Here is a 24,517-nt window from a genome sequence, read left to right as displayed (position 1 = left end):
GATTTTTTGGGTGAGTTTACAATTAAGATCGCATGCGCACTGAGAGACGCGCGGCATATTCTCGCGTAAGATTTTTTAAATTAAAAATTTAGTTGATAGAAAATAAAAGTAATGCAAATAACTTTATTTTAATTAACAAAAAAAAAAAAGATTTTGATTGAAATAAGACTCGAGACTTGATCGCAAGTTATTTTATTATATGTATAAAATATCTAGATGCATAATAATTATATTTAATAATAAATGAAGCGCATTTTCTGATAGTTTTAACTTTTTAATCACCTTTTAAAGGTGTTTGCATTCATGATAATCATTTGAATTTGAGTGAATGGGGTTGTATTAATATTGATTTATAAAAATCAATGCATTTTAATGTAAAAAACATAAAGATTTTATTAAAATTAATAAAATTATTTCATTTTAAAAATTGTTGCATCAGCTTTTTTTGGACAAGGGGGTTGCGGGGACGGGGGAAGAGGGTCAGGTCACGTAGGCAGCGATAGGGGGGTAGTTCGGGGAGATCTCCTTCTACCTGCGCAGAAAAAAAGTTCATACTGTAAAATCGTCTACTGCGCAGGGTGAGTAGTGAGAGGGGGAAAGAGGGGATGAAGTGAGAGGGCTCAGGTCAAGGGGCAAAAGGGTCAGTTGGCACCCGACATCCGATGTGTAGTCATCGTAGTCGGTGTGTCCAACTATTTGAAAAAATACTGTTGATTTTTTTTTTTTTCTTAAAGTCATTACTAGTAGTTTTAAAATTAAATTTTTTTTTTTTCAACTGGCGTTTTCGCAAGTTGAAATCATATTTTTTTTTTTATAATTTTTTCGTCTAAATAATAAAATACAAAAATCAACAGTATTTTTTTTTAATTAAAAAGTGATATTTTTTAAATAGATTTCCAATGGATTTCAACGATGAAAAATTCTTTCTGACGCCTTGACTGGAAGGAAGGACGAGACTGAAGAACACTGACCTACCTCAAGGAGCTGCTAGTTGTCAACCTACCAGTTGATCATCTGGCATCGTTCGGCAGGGAAATAAAGTTATTTCCCTGTTGAGGTTTGTTATTGTTTTTCACTATCTGTCACTCTCTTTTCTCTTCTCCATTATTATCTATTTATTTTATTTCACTTTTTAATTTTTATCTCTGGTTCCGTATCTTTTTTTTTTTTTTTAATTAAATTCATTCCTGTCGTGATAAGTCGAGTCATTTAAATTAAATTTAGTTTTTTTAAATTAATGTCGAGTCATTCATAATTAAATCAGTTTTTTAAAATTAAAAGTCGAGTCATTTGCATTAAATTCAGTTTCTTTAAATAAAATTCGAGTCATTTGCATTAAATTTAGTTTACTTCAGATTGAAACCGAGCATTTACATGAAATTTAGTTTTATTGAATAAAAGTCGAGTCATTTGCTTAAAATTTAGTTTTTTTTAATTAACGTCGAGTCATTCGTAATTAAATCAGTTTCTTTAAATAAAATTCGAGTCATTTGCATTAAATTTAGTTTACTTCAGATTGAAACCGGGCATTTACATGAAATTTAGTTTTATTGAATAAAAGTCGAGTCGTTTGCTTAAAATTTAGTTTTTTTTAATTAACGTCGAGTCATTCGTAATTAAATCAGTTTCTTTAAATAAAATTCGAGTCATTTGCATTAAATTTAGTTTACTTCAGATTGAAACCGAGCATTTACATGAAATTTAGTTTTATTGAATAAAAGTCGAGTCATTTGCTTAAAATTTAGTTTTTTTTAATTAACGTCGAGTCATTCGTAATTAAATCAGTTTCTTTAAATAAAATTCGAGTCATTTGCATTAAATTTAGTTTACTTCAGATTGAAACCGAGCATTTACATGAAATTTAGTTTTATTGAATAAAAGTCGAGTCGTTTGCTTAAAATTTAGTTTTTTTTAATTAACGTCGAGTCATTCGTAATTAAATCAGTTTCTTTAAATAAAATTCGAGTCATTTGCATTAAATTTAGTTTACTTCAGATTGAAACCGAGCATTTACATGAAATTTAGTTTTATTGAATAAAAGTCGAGTCATTTGCTTAAAATTTAGTTTTTTTTAATTAACGTCGAGTCATTCGTAATTAAATCAGTTTCTTTAAATAAAATTCGAGTCATTTGCATTAAATTTAGTTTACTTCAGATTGAAACCGAGCATTTACATGAAATTTAGTTTTATTGAATAAAAGTCGAGTCATTTGCTTAAAATTTAGTTTTTTTTAATTAACGTCGAGTCATTCGTAATTAAATCAGTTTCTTTAAATAAAATTCGAGTCATTTGCATTAAATTTAGTTTACTTCAGATTGAAACCGAGCATTTACATGAAATTTAGTTTTATTGAATAAAAGTCGAGTCATTTGCTTAAAATTTAGTTTTTTTTAATTAACGTCGAGTCATTCGTAATTAAATCAGTTTCTTTAAATAAAATTCGAGTCATTTGCATTAAATTTAGTTTACTTCAGATTGAAACCGAGCATTTACATGAAATTTAGTTTTATTGAATAAAAGTCGAGTCATTTGCTTAAAATTTAGTTTTTTTTAATTAACGTCGAGTCATTCGTAATTAAATCAGTTTCTTTAAATAAAATTCGAGTCATTTGCATTAAATTTAGTTTACTTCAGATTGAAACCGAGCATTTACATGAAATTTAGTTTTATTGAATAAAAGTCGAGTCATTTGCTTAAAATTTAGTTTTTTTTAATTAACGTCGAGTCATTCGTAATTAAATCAGTTTCTTTAAATAAAATTCGAGTCATTTGCATTAAATTTAGTTTACTTCAGATTGAAACCGAGCATTTACATGAAATTTAGTTTTATTGAATAAAAGTCGAGTCATTTGCTTAAAATTTAGTTTTTTTTAATTAACGTCGAGTCATTCGTAATTAAATCAGTTTCTTTAAATAAAATTCGAGTCATTTGCATTAAATTTAGTTTACTTCAGATTGAAACCGAGCATTTACATGAAATTTAGTTTTATTGAATAAAAGTCGAGTCATTTGCTTAAAATTTAGTTTTTTTTAATTAACGTCGAGTCATTCGTAATTAAATCAGTTTCTTTAAATAAAATTCGAGTCATTTGCATTAAATTTAGTTTACTTCAGATTGAAACCGAGCATTTACATGAAATTTAGTTTTATTGAATAAAAGTCGAGTCATTTGCTTAAAATTTAGTTTTTTTTAATTAACGTCGAGTCATTCGTAATTAAATCAGTTTCTTTAAATAAAATTCGAGTCATTTGCATTAAATTTAGTTTACTTCAGATTGAAACCGAGCATTTACATGAAATTTAGTTTTATTGAATAAAAGTCGAGTCATTTGCTTAAAATTTAGTTTTTTTTAATTAACGTCGAGTCATTCGTAATTAAATCAGTTTCTTTAAATAAAATTCGAGTCATTTGCATTAAATTTAGTTTACTTCAGATTGAAACCGGGCATTTACATGAAATTTAGTTTTATTGAATAAAAGTCGAGTCGTTTGCTTAAAATTTAGTTTTTTTTAATTAACGTCGAGTCATTCGTAATTAAATCAGTTTCTTTAAATAAAATTCGAGTCATTTGCATTAAATTTAGTTTACTTCAGATTGAAACCGAGCATTTACATGAAATTTAGTTTTATTGAATAAAAGTCGAGTCATTTGCTTAAAATTTAGTTTTTTTTAATTAACGTCGAGTCATTCGTAATTAAATCAGTTTCTTTAAATAAAATTCGAGTCATTTGCATTAAATTTAGTTTACTTCAGATTGAAACCGAGCATTTACATGAAATTTAGTTTTATTGAATAAAAGTCGAGTCATTTGCTTAAAATTTAGTTTTTTTTAATTAACGTCGAGTCATTCGTAATTAAATCAGTTTCTTTAAATAAAATTCGAGTCATTTGCATTAAATTTAGTTTACTTCAGATTGAAACCGAGCATTTACATGAAATTTAGTTTTATTGAATAAAAGTCGAGTCATTTGCTTAAAATTTAGTTTTTTTTAATTAACGTCGAGTCATTCGTAATTAAATCAGTTTCTTTAAATAAAAGTCGAGTCATTTGCATTAAATTTAGTTTACTTCAGATTGAAACCGAGCATTTACATGAAATTTAGTTTTATTGAATAAAAGTCGAGTCATTTGTTTAAAATTTAGTTTTTTTTAAATTAACGTCGAGTCATCCATAATTAAATCAGTTTTTTAAAATTAAAAGTCGAGTCATTTGCATTAAATTCAGTTTTTTTAAATAAAAGTCGAGTCTTTCACGTTAATTTTACGTATTAATCAGTAGAATCAATAACATTCGCGAAATCATTTAATAATTTAATTAATATATTTATTATTGGGGTGTGAATACATACATAAAAATACACATTAGCTTTTTAAAATTAGAGTCACCTACATTTTATTAAAGTTAGATTTTTACACATTTAGCGCCAACTTTTTTTTTTTTTTTTTTTTTTTTTTTATTATAATTCATTTAAATTAGAGTCATTAGAATCACAAGCAGTGCTAACCGAGTAAACTTTTTTTTTTTTTCATTTCTTATAAATTGAATAACTATAATATTTTTATTTTTTATTTAACATTGGGGTGTAGATTGATTTGTTATCAATAGCCTTCTGCTGTTGATAATTTCAACACAACTTTTTTTCTACCCATCTCACACACATACACACGCATTTTGCGTACCCAACTCTCTCTCTCTCTATCTCTTCTATTTTTTGCTTAGTTTTTAATTTTTTAATGGGGGTAATTAGATTAATTAGTGGACCAGTAATAGGTTTTTTGTTGAGAGTATTCTCTCAGTAGAATCACGCGTTTAATTTTAGAGTCAACCATCCCTTCCCTAACTCATCTCTTTCTCTTTCTATACCACCACTCTTACCCTTTTTTTTTTTTAAATAATTAATTCGCGTTGGGTTTTGTCCGCGAAATGGGATATTGGTCTAGTGATTTAGCTGGGAGGGGGTTTATGGGTGTTAGGGATTATAAGGACATTTGGTTCTTATAATTTATTTAGATTTAAATTCACGCGAATTAGAGTCTGAACCGCTCTATAGATCTTAAAGGCGAAAAATATTGTTACGCTGTTATGGGTGGCCAACCATAGCAGCGTATATAAAATATTTTTTTATGCATTAAAAATTTAAAAAAATTTATTTTTTTTCTTTTTTAATGAATAAAAAGCTGAAAAAAGAAATTTTCCCTGATCAGTTTTAATTTTTAATGAATTATTCTGTCCCACCCTTTGAGTACCCGGGTGCGATTTGGGTGCCGGTCTCAATTCATTAAAAATTTTTCTGATCAAATCTTTTCTTTTTTAAGTGTTTAAGTGTCTGTAGAGCGGTGTATATTTTTCATTTTTTAATTAATTAGTTAATTAGAGTCACTTTTTGCGGCGTTAGTTAATAAGTTAGTTATTATAGGAGGGGAATATTATATAGGACGGGGGTTTTGATGTCACTAGACTGATCGGGGGAGTAGATTAATTAAATAATTCGGCGTTTTTTTTTTTTTTAAATTAGAGTCATCCCACCTCTTTCTTCTTAATGAGTGGTAACTCCACCACTCATTTACTCTTTCATTCATCACACACTTTACCCTTTTTTTTTTTTTTAATTCGAGTATTAGAGTCACGGTTTTTTTAGATATTTAAGTTACTGGTCCAGGGGTTTTTAAATTAGAATCAATTTTGCTTTGGGTTTTCTTTAGCTTCAACTCTTTTTTTTCTTTATCTCTTACACTCCCACTTACACACCACCTTTTGAGACTCTGTTCATTTTTAATGAAATCGAGTCTCACCCCACACGTCGCCGTATAGTCGAGGTTACTCACAACCTCGCTTACGGCGACTTTTCTCCACACACCAATCTACACCCCAATTTTTTTTCTTAAATTCATTAAATGTAGATTTAAATTAAAAAATACAACTGGCACTCAATCAGGTGTCAATTAGCCGTAGATTCTTTAGTTTACTCGTTAGCACTGCTTGCATGTAGTATTAATTTGATTAGAGTCACTGTAAAAATCGGGTTTTTTTTTTTTTTTAATTAATTTAATTCAAATAGTATTTCCGCGTAAATAAAAGAGCCTTGGCACTAGGTCAGGCTGTCGCGTTCTTTAATTGTTAGTTTTTTTTTATAATATATATCCTGATCTTCTGGGCTGGTACGCATAACCCTCCGGTTCGATCGATGTCGGTCCTTATTGGTCGCATGCTATAAGAAAATCTATCATTATCATGTTGTTACTGGTGTTATCATTATTATTGTTGTTGTCATAATTAATAACAATATCATTACCACTTTATGAGTGAGATAGTGATAGTGTAAGTGGCCCTAGCAGGTCACATTGCACAATTGATATTAATATTGACTGCAATGGTTTTATTGATGATATCGTAACGATGTGATTTTATAGTGACTTTTGTGTGCGATCAAAACGGGGATTCGATTTATCGATTGGCTGGTGGCCTAATGCTACGCATACGGTTCAGTTTTGATGGCAATATATTATGTAGTTTTTATTATTCTCCGACAGAAAACACACCTACACTTTTTTTTTTTTTATCACACATGTATTCGCACCCCAATAATTTTTTGTTTTTTAACTTCAATTTCATAAATCTAGAGAAATTCAAATTAAAGTCATTTTTTTACGGTCACTTACATTAGAGTCATTTTTACAGAATTAGCGTCATTTTGAGTAGCGTCAGTTTTCAATAGTTTTTATTTAAATTAATTAATTTTATGCAACTGCTTATTTACGTTTAAGATTTTTTATCCTTACTTAATTCGCGTTATTTTTTAAACAGTCGAGTCATAAAATTTAGCGTCAATTTTCATAAAAGTAGAATCAGTATTTTTCTGAGAGTAGAGTCACTTGAATTAGAGCCAGTTTTTTGAATTTTTAACTTTAATTAATTAATTTAATGTAAATGCTCATTTACTCCTAATTTTTTTATCGTCATTTATTTCGCGTCATTTTTAAAAAAGTAGAGTCATTCAATTTAACGTCAATTTTTTAGAAATAGAGTCAGTAGTTTTTTGAAAGTAGAGCCACTTTGTTTAGAGTTTTTTTTTATTTTTAACTTCATTTAAGTATTTTATTGTAAATGCTCATTTATTTTTAATTTTTTTATAGTCATTTAATTCGCGTCATTTTTAAAAAAGTAGAGTCATTTAATTTAACGTCAATTTTTTAGAAATAGAGTCAGTAGTTTTTTGAAAGTAGAGTCACTTTGTTTAGAGTTTTTTTTTTATTTTTAACTTCATTTAAGTATTTTATTGTAAATGCTCATTTATTTTTAATTTTTTTATCGTCATTTAATTCGCGTCATTTTTAAAAAAGTAGAGTCATTTAATTTAACGTCAATTTTTTAGAAATAGAGTCAGTAGTTTTTTGAAAGTAGAGCCACTTTGTTTAGAGTTTTTTTTTATTTTTAACTTCATTTAAGTATTTTATTGTAAATGCTCATTTATTTTTAATTTTTTTATAGTCATTTAATTCGCGTCATTTTTAAAAAAGTAGAGTCATTTAATTTAACGTCAATTTTTTAGAAATAGAGTCAGTAGTTTTTTGAAAGTAGAGTCACTTTGTTTAGAGTTTTTTTTTTATTTTTAACTTCATTTAAGTATTTTATTGTAAATGCTCATTTATTTTTAATTTTTTTATCGTCATTTAATTCGCGTTATTTTAAAAAAGTAGAGTTATTTTTTTTTTTTTAATATTTTATTAGAGTAATTTTTGCAGTAGTAGAGTCAGTTTTCGTCTTCCCAAATAATAGAGACCTGGCATTTTGTCAGGTTACGCGATAATTTTTCCAATTTTAATTTTTAATCGATTTCGATCCTCATTGGTCGTATACGCGAAGAAAATCTATAAATATCATATTGTTATCGGTATTATCAATATTATTGTTTCTGTCATAATTAATATCAATACCATTATCATTCTATAATGATAGTGTAATTGACCCTGGCAGGTCGCATTGCACAATTGATATTAATATTGACTGCAATGGTTTTATTGATGATATCATAACGATGTGATTTTATAGTGACTTTTGTATATGATCAAAAGGGGTTTCCATTACAATTAATCAATTTCATGTAAATGCTCATTTATCCCCACCTTTTTTTTATCATCGTTTAATTCGCGTCATTTTTTATAAAAGTAGAGTCATTTAATTTAACGTCATTTTTAAAAAAGTAGAGTCATTTAATTTAACGTCAATTTGATAGAAGTAGAGTCAGTAGTTTTTTGAAAGTAGAGCCACTTTGTTTAGAGTTTTTTTTTTTTTATTTTCAACCTCTTTTAAGTATTTTATTGTAAATGCTCATTTATTTTTAATTTTTTTATCGTCATTTAATTCGCGTCATTTTTTACAAAAGTAGAGTCATTTAATTTAACGTCAATTTGATAGAAGTAGAGTCAATAGTTATTTGAAAGTAGAGCCACTTTGTTTAGAGTTTTTTTTTTTATTTTCAACTTCTTTTAAGTATTTTATTGTAAATGCTCATTTATCCCCACCTTTTTTTTTATCGTCATTCAATTCGCGTCATTTTTTATAAAAGTAGAGTCATTTAATTTAACGTCATTTTTAAAAAAGTAGAGTCATTCAATTTAACGTCAATTTATTAGAAGTAGAGTCAGTAGTTTTTTGAAAGTAGAGCCACTTTGATTAGAGTCATTTTTGCAAAAGTAGAGTCATTGATTTTAGAGTCACGTTTTTTTTCAATGAATTAGTTTATTGCAATTAGTCAAGTTACTTCATAGTTTTTAAATTTCAATTTTTAATCTATGCTGATCTTCTGGACTGGTACGCATAACCCTCCGGTTTGATCGATGTCGATCCTCATTGGTCGTATACGCGAAGAAAATCTATAAATATCATATTGTTATCGGTATTATCAATATTATTGTTTCTGTCATAATTAATATCAATACCATTATCATTCTATAATGATAGTGTAATTGGCCCTGGCAGGTCACATTGCACAATTGATATTAATATTGACTGCAATGGTTTTATTGATGATATCATAACGGTATGATTTTATAGTGACTTTTGTGTGCGATCAATACGGGGATTCGATTTATTGATTAGCTGGTGGCCTAATGCATACATATGGTTCAGTTTTGATAGCATTTTAATTATTATTTAGAAAAAAAAAAAAAAAAAAAAAAAAACTAGATACGCGAACCCCTTTCCGATTAGTTGATTTTTTATCTTTCTTCTTTTGTTTTTTAGGAATTTTTTTTAGGTTTAGAAATATGATTTTTTCAAATAGATTTCTCAAGGTTACGGAACCTCGTCATGAATTGTTTAAATTTTATAAATTATTTTTTTGTTCAGGTTTAGGCGTATAATTATTTTCTTATTTTTTTTAGCATATTTTTCAAGATTCCGGGGACTTACTTAATCCTTACCTTATTGACGTTATTGGGCGATTAATTTCTTTTTTTTTCTTTTCAATTTTTTTATTTCAGGTTTAGGTATATGATTTGGATGATTTTTTTCCTATATCTTTGATGACGTGTCTAATCTAGAGTCCAATGGAATCTAATGACATGACTGGCCTATAAGGACCAGAATAATTTTTTGGACAGTGATGTTGCTAAACATTGAGGACAAGGTGTTGCCGAGCCAAGGACACACCGCTGCTTTAATTTTTTTTTCTGGTGGATATTTATTTTCAAATCTTTTATTTTTTTCATAAATATGTATCCCTGTATTTAATCTATTGGGATATATATTTTAGTTTCAGATCCAGTCAACGAGAATGAGGATATCCACGGGTGCCAAGGAATACCGAGACCAGGAGAAGGAGGACCAGGACCAAGAAGAAGACCAATTATTTATTTAATTAATTTAATTATTTATTTTTATTATTTATTATTAATTTGTATTTTTTATATTTATTTAGTTAAGTTTAGTGTAATTGTAAATAGTTTTAAATAATTATTTTGTTCAGGTATGAGTGCGATGGATGCTATAAAAGTGATTTATAATTTAAGAATTTAATTTATATTTTTATTTTATAAGAATGAGTATGAGTGGCATGTTTTTATTGCTTAGCATGTGCTTGCTTGTTTTATTTTATTTTATTCGGGTCTGATCGCATGGTTTGGTTTATTTATATTTAATTTAATTTTATCCTTTTTTCCCACCTCCCTTTAATTTTAAGTGTGTTTTTTCGTATTTGGGTTTGACTGCATGGTTTGATTTGCTTTTATTTAATTTAATTTTACCTCTTTTTATTCCCATTCCCTTTTACTTTTAAGTCTGTATGAATATAATTTACTATAAATTTAAGTGTATGATGAATGAATGTGATTTTATTTATTGAGATATCCGTGCCCGGATATTATTATTATTATTATTTTTATTATTATTAAGTCTTAATTTTAAGAAATTTTATTTATAAAATTTTATTCTGTATGTTTTTTTATATATTTATTTTGTTAATTATGTAATGTATAATATTTTGTATTTCTATTTTTTGTTTATGTATTTACTTTGTCAATTATGTAATGTATATTATTTTGTATTTGTATTTTTTATTTAGCTTTTTTTTGGTCACCAATCGAGTGATCACTGTGTTGGTCGGGTTTTTTCACTGGTAAAAACCTCCGATTTAAACCGATAGATTCCGGGTCTATCGGATTTTTATCGGAGTATTTTATCGGTGTCGAGGTTTCCCAAACGGGCTATTTTCTTTCTACCAAAAGAAAATAGCTTAGACCAGTACAATTGTATTTCTAAACAAATACAATTGTAGGTGAATGCGCACAGTATAGGAAGTCGGTCCTCAGCCGCTTTTTTTTTTTTTTTTTTTAAATAATAAATTTTAATATTTATTATTTTTAATCGAGCATTTATGAATGAAAAAAATAACCTTCCCTTTATTTTTAATTAAATATTTAGATTATAAATAGAATTAAGTATATTTATAAGAAAGTGAAAAATCCATATAATTAAAACGAACCAGAAGAATTCTTATAAATACAGGTAAGTAAAAAGAATAATAAACATTAATGCCATCAAATAAACAAAAAAAAAAAAATTATGGAAAATCAAGAAAAATATATGCTATAATTTTCTCTTTTTTCTTCAATATTATTTATATTTTTCATCTTCTTCTTTACAAAAGTATTTATTTCCTGAACGATGTTTTTCGTACAGAAAATGAATATTATAGTAAAGAAGCAAATATTAATATTCATACTAATTAAATTATAAATATATAGTATAAAAAGAAATGAAAAATCTCTACCGAATGTTTCTGAGAAATTTTTGTATTTTTTTAAATATTTGCGCATGAGTAATAGAATATTGTTTTTAGTAGTTTTTTTTTATATTAATTAATTAAAATTCTTTTATATTGAGTAATTCTGGTTTAAATAAGAAAATGCTTTTCCTTTATTTTAAATATAATATTTTATTTATTAATGTATATTTATATAAATAAATATGTCTAAATAATATATACATACATATATTATTATTATATACATACATATATTTAATCGTAATAAATAAAAAAGAAATAAAAAAAAAGAGAACAAATTATCATCAATAAATTGCCTAAATTTTTAAATGTTCGCGCATGCGCATTGATAACGTTGTACATGTTTTCTTATTTAGGAGAGTATGTATGTAAAAAATCTGTCCTCAGTCACTTGGTTTTGTTAATAATAAATTTTCATTTCAATTGCTATTAATTATATTTTTTTTTTATTTTTTAAAAACCATTCCCTTATTTTTAATTAAATATTTAATTTTACAAATAAAAATAACCGTTTTTTAAAAAACGAAAGTAAATTTAATTATGAAGAATAAGTTACACACGTAAATACAGGTAAGTAAAAAAAAATAATACCTACAAATAAATATAACAAAATTTAGATATATATATATATGCAAAGAACTTTTAATTAGACACCCGCTTTGTATTTTTAAATTTTTGCGCATGCGCATTTCGGGTTGATTTTCTATTTGAAATTTCGGCTCATGTTCCATTTACTTTTAGCTATAAGTCAATTTGGGTAGACGTAATTGGAAACCTTGCGTGCAATCCTGAAAAATTTTTAATCATCGGTTTGCACATGTAATTTTTTCAATTTTCTGCATGTGCATGTTTTTTTTTTTTTTTAATTTAATTTTGGAAAAAAAAAAAAATTTCAAAATTGCTAATTGTCTGCTAACTTCAGGATCATGACAACTGTCACTTTTAAAAATTTTAGAATAAATGAACAAAATGCAAGTAAATTAAAAATTAAAAAATGCATATTTAGATAAATGCAAAATCTATTTGCGCAGTTTTTCAAATTTCATTTTTTTAATTCCCTATTCATTTATTTAAAATTTAAAAATTTTATCATGACTACACTCACACTCATACTCCAGGACAATCCAATTTAAAAAGATGGCGGGTATTTCTTTCCAAATACTAACCTGTAAAATTATTTGCTGCTAATTTCATTCAACACAGGATACATTTTTAGCCTTAGAATTATCCAGAATATTCTAAAAACTCCTCTCGCTCCGAATAAACTATAAAAGCTTAGATCCAATCTGCTAAAAATAAAGTACAGATTCAAATATTTATTTCCTAACAATTTATTCTCACAAATATGACAAGTGAAAAAAAATTACTGTGTTATAATCGTGGCTGTGGCCAGGAATATGATGAAAATAAAAACAATCCCGGTGAGTTTATTGTTATAATTAAATTTATAAATTTTTTTTTGAGTAGTAATTTATTATTTAAAATAAACAGATTCATGTCTACATCATCCTGGAGTACCAGTATTTCATGATGCCTACAAAGGATGGTCGTGTTGCAACAAAAAGTGCACAGACTTCACTGAATTTTTAAATATCAAAGGCTGCACTAAATCTTATCATTCAAATGAGAAACCTCCGGAACCAGTAAAGCCAGCGGTTGATAAATCTAAAGCAGAAGTAATCGAGTACCGAGCACCAATCATCGAAACGACGATCGAGAGGCCAGGATTTGACACTCCGCAGAAAAATATCCAGGCAACTGTGTCGGATTCTTTGATGGAGCAGGTGAAATCTTTAATTTCCGGAAGCACGTGCGTACAGGAAAGTAAAATTGTCAAGATTGGGGAGAGCTGTAAGAACCGAGGCTGCAATGCAACGTATGCTGATGCTGCTTCGGATGACAGTCCATGTATCCATCATCCAGGAATTCCTATTTTTCATGAGGGTCTCAAGTACTGGTCTTGCTGCCCGAGGAAAAAGATGACCGACTTTAATCAGTTTGAAAAACATCCTGGTTGTGCTGAAGGTCGTCATGTTTGGGTCGCTAAGGTTGGTTACTATTTAATTAATTGAAAGAGTCATTATTTAATTAATTAATTAATCGATTGTTTATAGAGTATGGGAAATAAAGCGCCATGTAGAATGGACTGGCATCAAACGGGTTCATTTGTCGTCGTTTCGATATTTGCTAAAAAGTATCATCCAAATAAATCGTTTGTTAAATTAAGCCCTGTCAGGTTGACAGTACAATTATATTTTCCTGAAGACAATAAATACTATGATCTAGATGTAGAATTACGGGGAGTAAGTATTTTATTTTAAGACATTCTCAGACTTTGCCAGATATTTTTATAAAATATTCAATTACTTTCAACTGTCGCGGTATTAAAATTTTATTTAAAAATAATTGAAGCGTTAATTCAAAAAGGACAATGTAATTGCAATTTTCCCGGGGTAGATTTTTAAAAAATTACTCAGTTTTTATCACAATTAAGAGTTTAACGAAACTTGTTGAGTAACTTTTAGCCATAAAATTAAAAAATTCTAAATTAAATAATTAATTAAATTCCAATACAATTATGACAGTTCAAGATCATTGAATTTTTTTTTTAAATGGGGGGAGAGAATAGTCTGAGAACGTCATTATTGTAATTCGACTGACTCTTAGTAAAATTAACAGCTACATTAACATATAAATTATTTATCAGGTCGTTGATGTCGACAACAGTTCAGTTCAGATGCTACCAACAAAAGTGGAGATAAAATTAAAAAAAGCAGAACCCAGTTCGTGGTCGAAACTTGAAATTCCCCGGGAAGTCAGCGAGCCTGAGAAGACAGCAAATAATGAAGAGAAAGATTCAATTGCCGAAAGAGTCGACGCCGTGGATTTAAATGACTTATGATTTAAATAAAATAATTAGCACAAAATAACGCCCATACATCAATGCAATTAAATAACAATATTTTATATTTTACATTTTGTTCAAGTTTTACCAGTAAATAAACGCTGTAAAAAAGTTACTTATTTACAAGTTTGATTGTTCATTTTTAAACGTCAAGATGACAGAGTCAATTAACGCGACGACGTTTCTTCCTAAGCTTCTGCAGTTAGCATTGGGGTCACCTCGTACCGAGTCTGCGGAGACGTCAATCAACCAGGCCCTGGATTCCATCAGCAGTTCGACTATTTCCCAACTACAGTTTTCTTTTTTCAAGCTGATGATCACCGCAGCGATATTTTCTATCACACAGAGCCGGACTTTAGCTTCCTCGTGATACCTCAGTGTCCAGGCCAACTCCAACAAGTCGCGAGCGATCTTTCCAGTAGATACGCAGTTTTCCGCGGCGACCATTATCGTTGACAGCGTTTTCAAAAATTCAATCAGCAGAATATTCTCTGTGTCGACGAACTGATCCGGAAGTTTGTACAGATACGCGGATTTGCTCATCACTCCGTAGAGAAGCGGATAGAAGAAATGAAGAGCGACGTCATTAAATTTATTTACCGTGAGCTTCGGTCTCTTAGACTCGTGAGCAAATCTTCTGGTCTTTGATTCTATTCTTCTCTGTACTATTTCTTCCCAGTCACTGCTTTCTTCATCGTCATTATCAAAAACTTCAAAGTCATCGTCGTACAATGTCTCGTATTTTTTTCCCATCTCAATAACCAGCGATATCTTGTTCGACTTTTTATTCTTCTTGATGACTTCTCTGTTTTTAGGTTCAACATTTTCATTATTTTCTACCTGAATCCTAGACAATTTCCTAGCAGCCTCAGCCAGAACATTAAGGAAAAAAATTCTGTCAGCAACAGAATAAATTCTCAGTCCCTCGTGGAAGCTCGAGCACAAAAACTCTGCAGATTCTTTTGGATAAACTAGAACGATAGCAACGCAGCTGTTTAATTTAAGCTGTCGAAAGTTTTCTGTATGGACTTCTTCCTTCATAGTCATCAGTAACTTCAGCAGCTCAAGTCCCAGTGACTTATCATCGCCCGGCAATTGTTTAGTTATCAATTCCTCAGCAGCTTTCATTGACTCGGAAAATCTGTCCGGATCATTATTAGCCTGGCAATTTATTAAATTAGATTTCAAATCCCTTAGATATCTAGGTTTCAATTTTTCCATTTCAGTCGTGTCATTGGACATATCGTAAGGAATCAAATCATCGTCGCTATCTAACTCATCATCATCATCATCATTATCATCAACAACAACTTTGTCATAACTTTTATTTTTTATCTCTTCAACCCGGGGATCAATTTCCTTAGCTCGTTCCTCAGTTCCGGTTCTCTCCCTCTCGGTAATAAAAGAATGACCTAAATCTTGAACTATTTCATCTCCATCAAAGACCAAGTCCTCATCATCTTTATCAGCAATTAATTTTTTGAACTTATCAACTATAACTCGAGCAGCTTCATCGTAGTCATACTTAAGTTTGGGAGCATCAGCAGACAAAATGTCGACAATAAGTTCTCCAGTTATCATTCCCATTGTCCTGATCTCCGGTAGCATTGATTGTAAATGGGCTGGAGTACCGTCAAATATCAGTCTTTGAATCTGTTCCTTCTGAGTATTAGTTAACTGATCCTTTAATCTAAATACTGATAATACAATAAATTTACTTATAAATTCATGATGATCTGAAGACGAATGATTCAAAAAACTTTTGTCCCCCCAGATGTTTATCATTTTTATGACTAAATCAACAAGCAGGTTTTTCTCACCAACTGATGATAAATAGAAGACATTATTTTTGATAAGTTGATCACTGTCATGGCAAGACAGCAGTGGAATTTTAACAGTCAGGACATAACGCCAGTGATCATTTACCAGAACATTCCCGAGTATCAGCTCAACATTACTCGGGTTGCTGATTCTCTTCAGCAGTAAAGTAGCAACTGCTTCTACGGATGATCTCTCCAGGTTACACAAAATTTTGTGAATTAATTCCCTTATATTTTTATGATTTTTTAGAGACCAGGATATAAAAATATCTAGCAGGTGGACGAAGTGACCAGAGCCAAGGCTGCTGATGCTTTTGCTAATCAGCAGAGAAATTAATGTCACATTCGGGGTGATATTGAATTCACTGGAGACGTCATTTAAAAATTTGACAGCACGCGCTGTGTGGTAAATAATTATTTTCGAGTAAACATCAAGAGAAAAATACTTGCTGATGTTTCCCTGAGTTTTGTTTGCTATCAGTGGGGGCAGTGAGACCAAAAGCTGAAGAAAGTTGCGCCAATTTTCATCAAATTCAGTTTGCTCGATGGCTGTCAGAGGTTTTGGTCTGCAAGCTGTCATAATTGACGAGTACAGAGTCTCACTTTTTATTATTTTTTCCAGTAATGATGTTATTAAATTAATAAAATTAATGTCTGTAGATTTTTTCAAGTGATCTGTTAGCACTTGGAGTGACTCGTGCAGCATCGGATACAATGGTGCTTGGATCAATTTGTCCACTAAAGACACTAGGGTATCATCAGGACACTTTTCTAAAAGGGCCAGTGCCCCTTCAATAATTCTTTCATGGAGGAATCTATCAACTTTGACATCACTCGTGAAATTTTGCAGCCCGATGACAGGAAAGGATTTCAAATAAACCAGCACATGGTCCTCGAGTTTTTTAAATTCACTGTTATTTAAATCTTGAAAACTATTTAGAGTTTCGAGCAACTTTTTAGCTGCCTCCATTGTATCTGGAATAATAACTTATTTATTACAAATATTTAAATTATGAGCTGAAATTATATTTCACTTACTTTTGCTTTCAAATTAATTGTAAATCAAGCGCCATCGAATGTTTTTAATAATAAAATTAAAATTAATATTTACAGAACAGAAAATTTTGGTGACTCAATTAATTTTGATTTATTTATTCCCCATGTAATTTACTTTTTTTTTTCCTTAGTTTGCTAATAGCCTTGAAGTGAATTTGATAGTGGTTTGAAGTATATACTTTTGAGTGTAACCAGTATTTTTTTTGACAATTGAGGGGATACGTTACCGGACCTCTTTCTCACACACGTGTAAGATTATTTTTATTTATTTGATAATTATTATTGAAAAATAATATAAATATCAATTATACTTTTCATATATATAAAATATATAAAAATGTTTAAATTTTGCTTTTCTGAAGATAAAAAAAAACCAGGTAATTAATAATTGATAATTCATTTAAAGAATATTTATAAAATAAGAGGTTAAGTTTTAAAAAACACGCGGGAAATTTGAATTTGTTTTTAAGATGACAAGCAGCAGAGTAACTTGACATGGTTCCCTGCTACGAAGATTAATGTAACTGATGAGCAAACTAAAATTTCTGATGACTGTCTATCGATTGATGTCACCGAAGATGTCAATTTGAAAGTGATAAATGTTGACAATCTTGTGCTAGATCTCAACAATGACAAGTACGAAAATATTATCAAAGCTGAGTCACAACATTCTGATTTACTTCCTGCTGTTTATGAAGGTACTTAATAAATCAATTAATTATTTTATGCATCAATTAGTCCATTAAATTAATGTAAATTTTTTTTTAATTTTTAAGGCGGATTAAAAATCTGGGAATGCAGTTTTGACTTAATAAAATATTTAAATCATCAAGATATTGATTTTAAAAATTTAAAAGTCCTTGATCTAGGATGTGGGGCAGGAATCGTTGGTATTTTTTTATTATCAAAAGGATCTACTGTTCATTTTCAAGATTATGTAAATAATTTTTTTTAAAAAACGCGGAATAATATAAAATTTAATTTTTTAAAAAAGCGCGGGATAGTTTTTTAAATTTTAAAATTAATTTTTTACAGAATAATGAAGTCATTCAATTAGTGACGATACCGAATGTCGCTTTAAACATTTCAAGCTCTGATGACATAAATAAAGTATCAGAATTCTACTCTGGTGATTGGGAATCTTTTGGTGAATTATTAACAAGAGAAAATAATTACTATGATTTAATTCTGAGCTGTGAGACAATTTACAATACAGACAATCATAAAAAATTGTACGAAATATTCAAGAGACATCTAAAGCCTACAGGAGTCGGGTAAAATTCGTATCAATAATTAATATTTAATTAATTAATTAATTAATTAATTAATTAAACAAATTACAGATACGTAGCAGGTAAAACTTATTACTTTGGTGTCGGCGGTAACATGAGAGAATTTGAAAATTTAATAAAACAAGACAATAAATTAAGAGTAAAAAACGTGTGGAAAAGTGAGCAAGGTAATTAAATTTAACGTCATTAATTACAGCTTCTAAAAAAAATATATTTTGTTATTCGTTTTCTAGGGCTGCAGCGGGAAATTTTAAAACTGACCCATTAGTTTTTCTGTAAGCGGTTTTATAAATTTTTTAAATAAAATGATAAACAAAAAATGCATTAATTTGATGTTATTTCAATTAATTAAGGCGACAGTCGTTCATAGACCCAGCCATTGTCTCCTTGATGCACCAAAATGTTGTCAATTTTTTCACCAGGACCCGGACGACGGAATCGAATACGATCATGTAACCGGTCGCTCTGTCCCTGCCAAAATTCGACTGTTTTTGGAATAACAATAAAACCTCCCCTGTAAAAAAATTATTTGTACATATACTTGATATATTTTCTATAACTATCACCGCTGGCTGCATTGAGTATGAATTGAATCACTCAATAATTTTCTTAAACTTACCAGCATGGAGGACGTGGTACTTTTCCATCAGGAAATTGCGCCAACAATTCGCGTTCTTTAATCATCAGCGACTCTCTACCCGCGATAACAGAACTCTGTTTACTCGCGTGAGCTCCAACTTGACTAGCAAATGGCCGAGATAAAAAATAATTATCTGAATCTTCAGCAGATGTCTTTTCTACACTTCCTTCAATTCGTACCTTTATAAAAAAAAATTTAATTACCACAATATTAATTAATAAAAAAAAATTTATTAAAATTTACAGTTCGTCGTAAGGGTTCCCAAAAAAATGTCAATGCAGCCACTGGATTTTCAGCCTGAAAAATAAATCACTTAATAAATAATCAACAAATTAATTAATTAATAAACTTACTAATTCACGTCCTTTGCGGCTTTCATAATTAGTATAAAATTTAAAACCCTTATCACTGAACCCTTTTAGTAAAACTGGTCGTACTGATGGTAATCCATCTCTTAAATAAATTTAGAAATATTAATTACTAAGTACATCGAGTAATTAATTAACTAATGGTAACTATCAATTACTTTGTAGCCGTTCCAACGCACATGGCATTTGGTTCCTGGATACCTGGAGTTTTGCTGGCGACTTCGAACCATGATTTGAATTGTCCTATTGGTTCTTTGCAATCTAATTGATCTTCAGTAAATGTTTCACTCTTATCTTTATATTTTATTCTCATACCTAAAAAAAAATTCAATTTATTAATAATTTTGTCGTTGATTTTTTAATTAATGAATTGTCTAATTAAATAAATTAAAAAAAAAAAAAACTAAAAATGCACAAGTAGATAATTTAAAAAATTATTGGCGCAATTTTTTGAAATAATAATTTTTTTAAAAATTCAAAAATTATTAAACGTCAGCTGTCATAAAAAATTCATTTACAAATTTGCTACTGTAGTTGTCAAAAAAAATTATTTAAATATTTCTATATATTTTTTATAAGAAATTTGTTTATAAAAATGGTCTTTGAAAAAAAAATTACCTCCAAGATCGACATTTATTGAGCTGCCAGATGAGATCGACATTTTTTTAAATATTTTATTACTCTGTTCAATAAACTCTGTGATAAATCTTAACCTAGTACTGAATACTGCCATATATTGTTATACTATTTACTATATACGTACTATATATTGACTGAAAAAAAAGTACCGACAATTAGATCATTGACAAAAAAAACAAACAATAAACAAAAACAAGTTACTTAGACTTATTGCAGTAATTTCAATTACGTAAGTATTTAAAAAAATGTTTCATACTTTTTATATAAATATATATAGATATTTATGTTTCTGTACCAATAATCTAATCTATTGTCATCAGATTGCAACCTCACGCAAAAAAAAATTTTAATAAAAAAAATAAATAAAATTGATGTAATTTATAAGGTTACAATTACAAAATAAGTGATGATTCAAAAATTTCTTGTGATTTTTTAGTGAAATTGAAAAAATAAATTTTCATTTTTTAAAAATAGAGTATTGATATTTTGTAAATCAGCTGATAAAATGTATAAGTGATATTTATTTGTGATTTAAATTTAAAAGTAATTAAAATTTTTATTTCATATATTTTTACACTTAATATACAAATTATTAATTACTTATTTTATTTAGAAAAATTCATTGATTAATTTGTAAATAATTTTTTGTTTTTATTTTAGTGAGTGAAATTAAGACAAAAATTAATTTATTTAATTAAAACTTATAATTAATAATTAAAATTTATTTAGCAACTAATTGATATAAAAATAGCTGATAAATTAATGAAGAGGGAGATGATAAATAAAAAAATTATTTAAGGAAATATTATTTTTTTATTAAAATAAATGAGCATTAAGTATATAAAAAAATATGACAAGACAATAATGATAATAATTAAAATATCAAATATTAATTAAGTAATTTTTTTAAGCCAATCATTAACACTGACAATATCAGCAGAAGTATCAGATTCTTTATCAAAAGCGCTCGATTCAGCGAATTCAATTTTTATATTCAAATGAGAAAATTCAAAATCTTTTCCCTGTATTCCAATAAAAGAAGATGCGGTCGTAGCGTCAGTTGCTTCTAATTGATTGGATTTAGTAACGCGAACTAGATTCATTTCTTTTTCAATCATTGTTTTGATGACAGCACTGCCTTTGGCCATAGTTTGGTCTTGTTTGTTGCAGAGAATTAACACGGGAATCTTTTGGATTTTTGAATCTGATAGTATGTTGTATAGAAATCTATAAAAAAAAAATACAAAATTAATTATTTTAATTTATAAATACACTGCGAAAAAACTGGAGTGAATTCGGAGTTCACTCCTCAAATTTTTTACAGTATAGATAATTAGTAATTTATATTAATTGTTTCTAATTACTCAGTAACATCACGTATATCTTTTTGTATAGAAACAGAATCTATGACATATATTAAACCAATAGCTTGTGTCTTATATTTATCAATAAATTTGTATCGTAGACGTTCGTGACCAGGGATATCAACTACTTGGAGACTTTTCTGAAAATATTAAAATATAAAAAGCAATTAATAGATTTAATTAAAAATTTAAACTGTACTCAAATTTAAATATTGTCAGTATAATTTATAAACAAAAATTTAAATTACCACTGAGTAACTTTGACCGCCAAAATTTAAAAAATTTGAATTTTTATATGATTCTGGTTAGCAGACAATTAGTAATTTTTTTATTTATTTTTTTTTTTCAACAACTCAATTGCAAAAAAACAAAAACTAAAAATATGCACATGTAGAAAATTTGAAAAACTACAGGTGCAATTTTTTTAAATATATTTTTTTTTTAATTTATTATTTTAAATTTACAGTTTTGTAAAAATAAAAAAATTTTTTTTAAATCAGATTAAAAATTTAAATTCTTATGGCGGTAAAAGTTACTCAGAGTAAACGAAATTAGTTTACTGTAATTAATATTTATGATTAAGATAAAAAACTTACATCATTAATATCAATATCACCGATATTTTCTTTTGCAGATGTATAAGTCTCAATAAATTTATCATGAACTAAACGTGCGTACAGAAGAGTTTTTCCAGCATCACTTAAACCCGTGAGCAAAATACTGCGTCCTGCAGATTTTCTTCTCCGCCATGTGAAGAAAACTGAAAATGAATTTTTATATTAATTAACAAACCATAAAAAATATGCGGACATTAAATTTAAAATTAATCAGCACAAAATAAATTATAAGACTTGCAAGTGTCAAATGCATAAATTTCTAGTATGATTTTTTTATCATAAATAACAGTAATCTTTTAACTGAAATTTATAAAATTAATGCTATGTATTCGTTTTTGTACTACATGTATTATTACAATGTATTGTGTGCATATTTTTTATTTTTAATACTACTGATGTTTTACAATTATTGTAAATACTATGAAATACGTTTGTCTTAAATAAATTTTTGTAATTTTTATTTGTCGGTTTATTTATTTTTGGTTAAATTTACAATTATAAATAAAAATAATTACCTAGACTTAAAATTATCACAAAAATAGCAATTATTATTCCAATGTACTGGGAAAAAACATTTGTTTCATTTAAAAATTCGTTTGTTTGCTCCATGTTTATATTTATAGCAAAATAGATTACTTTAATTTACAATAATGAAACAGCTGTATTTTTTTTTTTAAATAATGATAATAAATATGCCCATGTGTCTATTTTGCGGGCTACCAAGATTATAAAAAAAATATCACTGAATGTATGAGGAGTGGAAACAAAACAAAAAGTATGGAACTAGATCCAGTAACATGAATTTTGTTTTCCGACTGTCAAATATGATATTTTTTATTTATAGCCTGTTCGGATTCTCCGCTCGGCGCACGGCTTGCACGCAAGGCTTCAAATTACATTTACTCAAAATAACTTATAGATAAAATGTCAATGAGCGATAGTATAAGCCGAAATGACAAAAAGTAAACCAACCCGAAATGCGCATGCGCGAAAATTTTAAACTACAGCGGGAGTTCAATAAAAAGTTCTTTGCATATATATATTGAAATTTTAAATTATTTATTTCTGGGTAGTATTTTTTTTACTTACTTGTATTAATGTACGTAATTCTTCTCCATAAATAAATTTATGCTCGTTTTTTAAAGTACACTTATTTTTATTTGTAAAATTAAATATATAATTAAAAAGAAAGAAAAGGTTTTTTTAAAAAAAACAATAATTCACGATAAATGGAATAAAAATTTATTATTAGAAAAACAAAGCGACTGAGGACAAATTAATTTTATACATATACTCGTAAATACGTAGACATGTACAACTTTATCAATGCGCATGCGCAGACATTTAAAAATTTTGTTTAATTTTTTGATATTTCGTTCTCTTTTTTTACTTTTTTTTTGTATTTGTTACTATGAAATAGATATACGTGTGTACATATTAATAAATGAAATATTAAATTTAAAATAAAGGAAAGATATTTTTTCATTTAAATCACTATTGCCCGTTATATAAAAATTCAAATGAATTATTATGGGGAAAAAAAACTAATGTTCTAGTGCGCGTGCGCAAATATTAAAAATTTCAAAATCTACCAGGAGGGATTCTGTATAGAATTTTATTGTTTTAAAATTTATATATATATATATATATATATATATATATATATATATATATATATATATATATATGAATATTAATATTTACATTTACCATTTGCTTCTTTACAATAATATTCGATTTCTGTACGACAAATATCGTACTGGAAATAAATACCTTTGTGAAGAAGCAAATGGAGAATATAAATAATTATTAAAAAATAAATGAATTATAATATATATAAATATATATATTTTCTATTATTCATAATTTTTTTTGTTCATTTGATTGCATTAATGTTTATTATTTTTTTTACTTACCTGTATTTATAAGAATTCTTCTGCTTCATTTTAATTATATGGATTTTTCACTTTCTTATAAATATACTTAATTCTATTTATAATCTAAATATTTAATTAAAAATAAAGGGAAGGTTATTTTTTTCATTCATAAATGCTCGATTAAAAATAATGAATATTAAAATTTATTATTTAAAAAAAAAAAAAAAAAAAGCGGCTGAGGACCGACTTCCTATACTGTGCGCATTCACCTACAATTGTATTTGTTTAGAAATACAATTGTACTGGTCTAAGCTATTTTCTTTTGGAAGAAAGAAAATAGCCCGTTTGGGAAACCTCGACACCGATAAAATACTCCGATAAAAATCCGATAGACCCGGAATCTATCGGTTTAAATCGGAGGTTTTTACCAGTGAAAAAACCCGACCAACACAGTGATCACTCGATTGGTGACCAAAAAAAAGCTAAATAAAAAATACACATACAAAATATTATACATTACATAATTGACAAAGTAAATACATAAACAAAAAATAGAAATACAAAATATTATACATTACATAATTAACAAAATAAATATATAAAAAAACATACAGAATAAAAATTTATAAATAAAATTTCTTAAAATTAAGAC

At 27.7% G+C, this 24,517-nt stretch overlaps 5 protein-coding genes and 2 long non-coding RNA genes across 8 annotated transcripts; 4 read left to right on the top strand and 3 right to left on the bottom strand.

The window, feature by feature from the left end:
- The first annotated feature begins 664 nt into the window (after positions 1–664).
- LOC128668586 (uncharacterized) lies at positions 665–10,805 on the top strand. The gene is made up of 3 exons (XR_008404219.1): positions 665–1,057; positions 9,486–9,677; positions 9,758–10,805. It is a non-coding gene; the product is annotated as an uncharacterized LOC128668586 (long non-coding RNA).
- Positions 10,806–12,444: 1,639 nt separating this feature from the next.
- LOC103579067 (cysteine and histidine-rich domain-containing protein morgana) lies at positions 12,445–14,307 on the top strand. The gene is made up of 4 exons (XM_008560361.2): positions 12,445–12,708; positions 12,779–13,335; positions 13,402–13,590; positions 13,995–14,307. Exons 1-4 carry the CDS (start codon positions 12,633–12,635, stop codon positions 14,187–14,189), a joined length of 1,017 nt encoding a protein of 338 aa, XP_008558583.1. The 5' UTR covers positions 12,445–12,632; the 3' UTR covers positions 14,190–14,307.
- Positions 14,215–17,141, bottom strand: LOC103579066 (telomere length regulation protein TEL2 homolog). 2 transcript variants are annotated; one of them, XM_008560360.2, is made up of 2 exons: positions 17,051–17,141; positions 14,215–16,987 (listed from the first exon to the last, which is right to left on the bottom strand). In XM_008560360.2, the coding sequence occupies exon 2, from the start codon at positions 16,980–16,982 to the stop codon at positions 14,313–14,315; it is 2,670 nt and encodes an 889-aa protein (XP_008558582.1). In that variant the 5' UTR covers positions 16,983–16,987; positions 17,051–17,141; the 3' UTR covers positions 14,215–14,312. The 2 variants fall into 2 exon arrangements, with proteins under 2 accessions (XP_008558582.1, XP_053598017.1); XM_053742042.1 differs by having other exon boundaries at positions 14,215–16,999; positions 17,051–17,138.
- A 212-nt stretch (positions 17,142–17,353) lies between these two features.
- On the top strand, positions 17,354–18,684 carry LOC103579070 (histidine protein methyltransferase 1 homolog). Its single transcript, XM_008560364.2, has 6 exons — positions 17,354–17,445; positions 17,539–17,766; positions 17,845–18,005; positions 18,104–18,342; positions 18,412–18,527; positions 18,594–18,684. The coding sequence occupies exons 1-6, from the start codon at positions 17,406–17,408 to the stop codon at positions 18,626–18,628; spliced, it is 819 nt and encodes a 272-aa protein (XP_008558586.2). The 5' UTR covers positions 17,354–17,405; the 3' UTR covers positions 18,629–18,684.
- LOC103579068 (pyridoxine/pyridoxamine 5'-phosphate oxidase) lies at positions 18,623–20,101 on the bottom strand. Its single transcript, XM_014444454.2, has 6 exons — positions 19,987–20,101; positions 19,527–19,683; positions 19,354–19,453; positions 19,244–19,297; positions 18,980–19,179; positions 18,623–18,874 (listed from the first exon to the last, which is right to left on the bottom strand). Exons 1-6 carry the CDS (start codon positions 20,099–20,101, stop codon positions 18,709–18,711), a joined length of 792 nt encoding a protein of 263 aa, XP_014299940.1. The 3' UTR covers positions 18,623–18,708.
- A 44-nt stretch (positions 20,102–20,145) lies between these two features.
- On the top strand, positions 20,146–22,448 carry LOC128668665 (uncharacterized). The gene is made up of 2 exons (XR_008404308.1): positions 20,146–20,236; positions 22,006–22,448. It is a non-coding gene; the product is annotated as an uncharacterized LOC128668665 (long non-coding RNA).
- On the bottom strand, positions 20,813–22,685 carry LOC103579069 (signal recognition particle receptor subunit beta). The gene is made up of 4 exons (XM_053742043.1): positions 22,504–22,685; positions 21,968–22,131; positions 21,372–21,511; positions 20,813–21,234 (listed from the first exon to the last, which is right to left on the bottom strand). The coding sequence occupies exons 1-4, from the start codon at positions 22,595–22,597 to the stop codon at positions 20,901–20,903; spliced, it is 732 nt and encodes a 243-aa protein (XP_053598018.1). The 5' UTR covers positions 22,598–22,685; the 3' UTR covers positions 20,813–20,900.
- Between the last annotated feature and the right edge of the window lie 1,832 nt (positions 22,686–24,517).

Source organism: Microplitis demolitor, chromosome 9 (assembly GCF_026212275.2).
Source record: "Microplitis demolitor isolate Queensland-Clemson2020A chromosome 9, iyMicDemo2.1a, whole genome shotgun sequence".
Classification (NCBI taxonomy): domain Eukaryota; kingdom Metazoa; phylum Arthropoda; class Insecta; order Hymenoptera; family Braconidae; genus Microplitis; species Microplitis demolitor.
This window is presented reverse-complemented; position numbering and strand designations above follow the sequence as displayed.